At 64.9% G+C, this 781-nt stretch overlaps 1 protein-coding gene across 1 annotated transcript in view; it reads right to left on the minus strand.

The window, feature by feature from the left end:
- Nucleotides 1-775, minus strand: part of KCNK3 (potassium two pore domain channel subfamily K member 3) — an 11,938-nt gene extending 11,163 nt beyond the window's left edge. Inside the window, exon 1 of the mRNA XM_010708057.3 lies at nt 475-775. Coding sequence (XP_010706359.1) covers nt 475-757 — 283 coding nt within the window. The 5' untranslated portion in view covers nt 758-775. The remainder of the gene's footprint in view (nt 1-474) is intronic.
- Between the last annotated feature and the right edge of the window lie 6 nt (nt 776-781).

Genomic DNA, 781 nt, shown 5'->3' on the forward strand with positions numbered 1-781 from the left:
CCAGGCACCGTGGTGCTGTAGGGTGAGAGAGGGGGTGAGGAATCCCCGAGGCTGGGAGACCAGAGAACACGGGGATGGGAAGAGGTCGGATCCCAGGGAGGCACAGCCCTGACGCTACGGGGATGGACACATTTGGGACGAGCCGGTGGAGAGAGTGGAGGGGGCCGCCCCGATGCCACGGGGATGGGCGGAGGGGGCCGGGAGAGGGGGGGTTCCCGATGGTGGAGTTTTGGGTGGGTGAGCCTTGACGCTGCAGGGATGGGCGTTATGGGGAAGGGGATCCCGAGGGACCAAGGGGAGAGATTTGCCCTGACACCATGGGGATGGGTGGAGGGGTCCCAGCGTCGGCAACAGCTGGGCAGAGTGGTTCACCCCGACACCGCAGGGATGGGCAAAGCAAGGACTATTCACACGGGGACCCCCAGAGCTTTTTCGGCGGGGTGTTGGGGCTGAGGTCGGGGGGTTGCCCGGTACCTATGGTCGTGATGACGGTGATGGCGAAGTAGAAAGAGCCGGCGAATTTCCACTGGACGCCGGCCTTGTGCGGCTTCAGCTTGAGGACGACCCACTCTAGCTCGCGGTAGCTCTCGGCGCTCAGGTTGTATTTGTTCTTCAGCTCCTGGCTCTTCGCCTCCAGCCGCCGCCGCTCCGCCGTTTCCTCCTCGGATTCGAGCGCGTCGAAGACGGCGGCTCCCACCAGCAGGTAGGTGAAGGTGCACATGATGAGCGCCAACGTCCGCACGTTCTGCCGCTTCATGGTGCGGCGGCGGAGGAAGGAGGC

This window comes from Meleagris gallopavo, chromosome 2 (genome assembly GCF_000146605.3).
Source record: "Meleagris gallopavo isolate NT-WF06-2002-E0010 breed Aviagen turkey brand Nicholas breeding stock chromosome 2, Turkey_5.1, whole genome shotgun sequence".
NCBI lineage: Eukaryota > Metazoa > Chordata > Aves > Galliformes > Phasianidae > Meleagris > Meleagris gallopavo.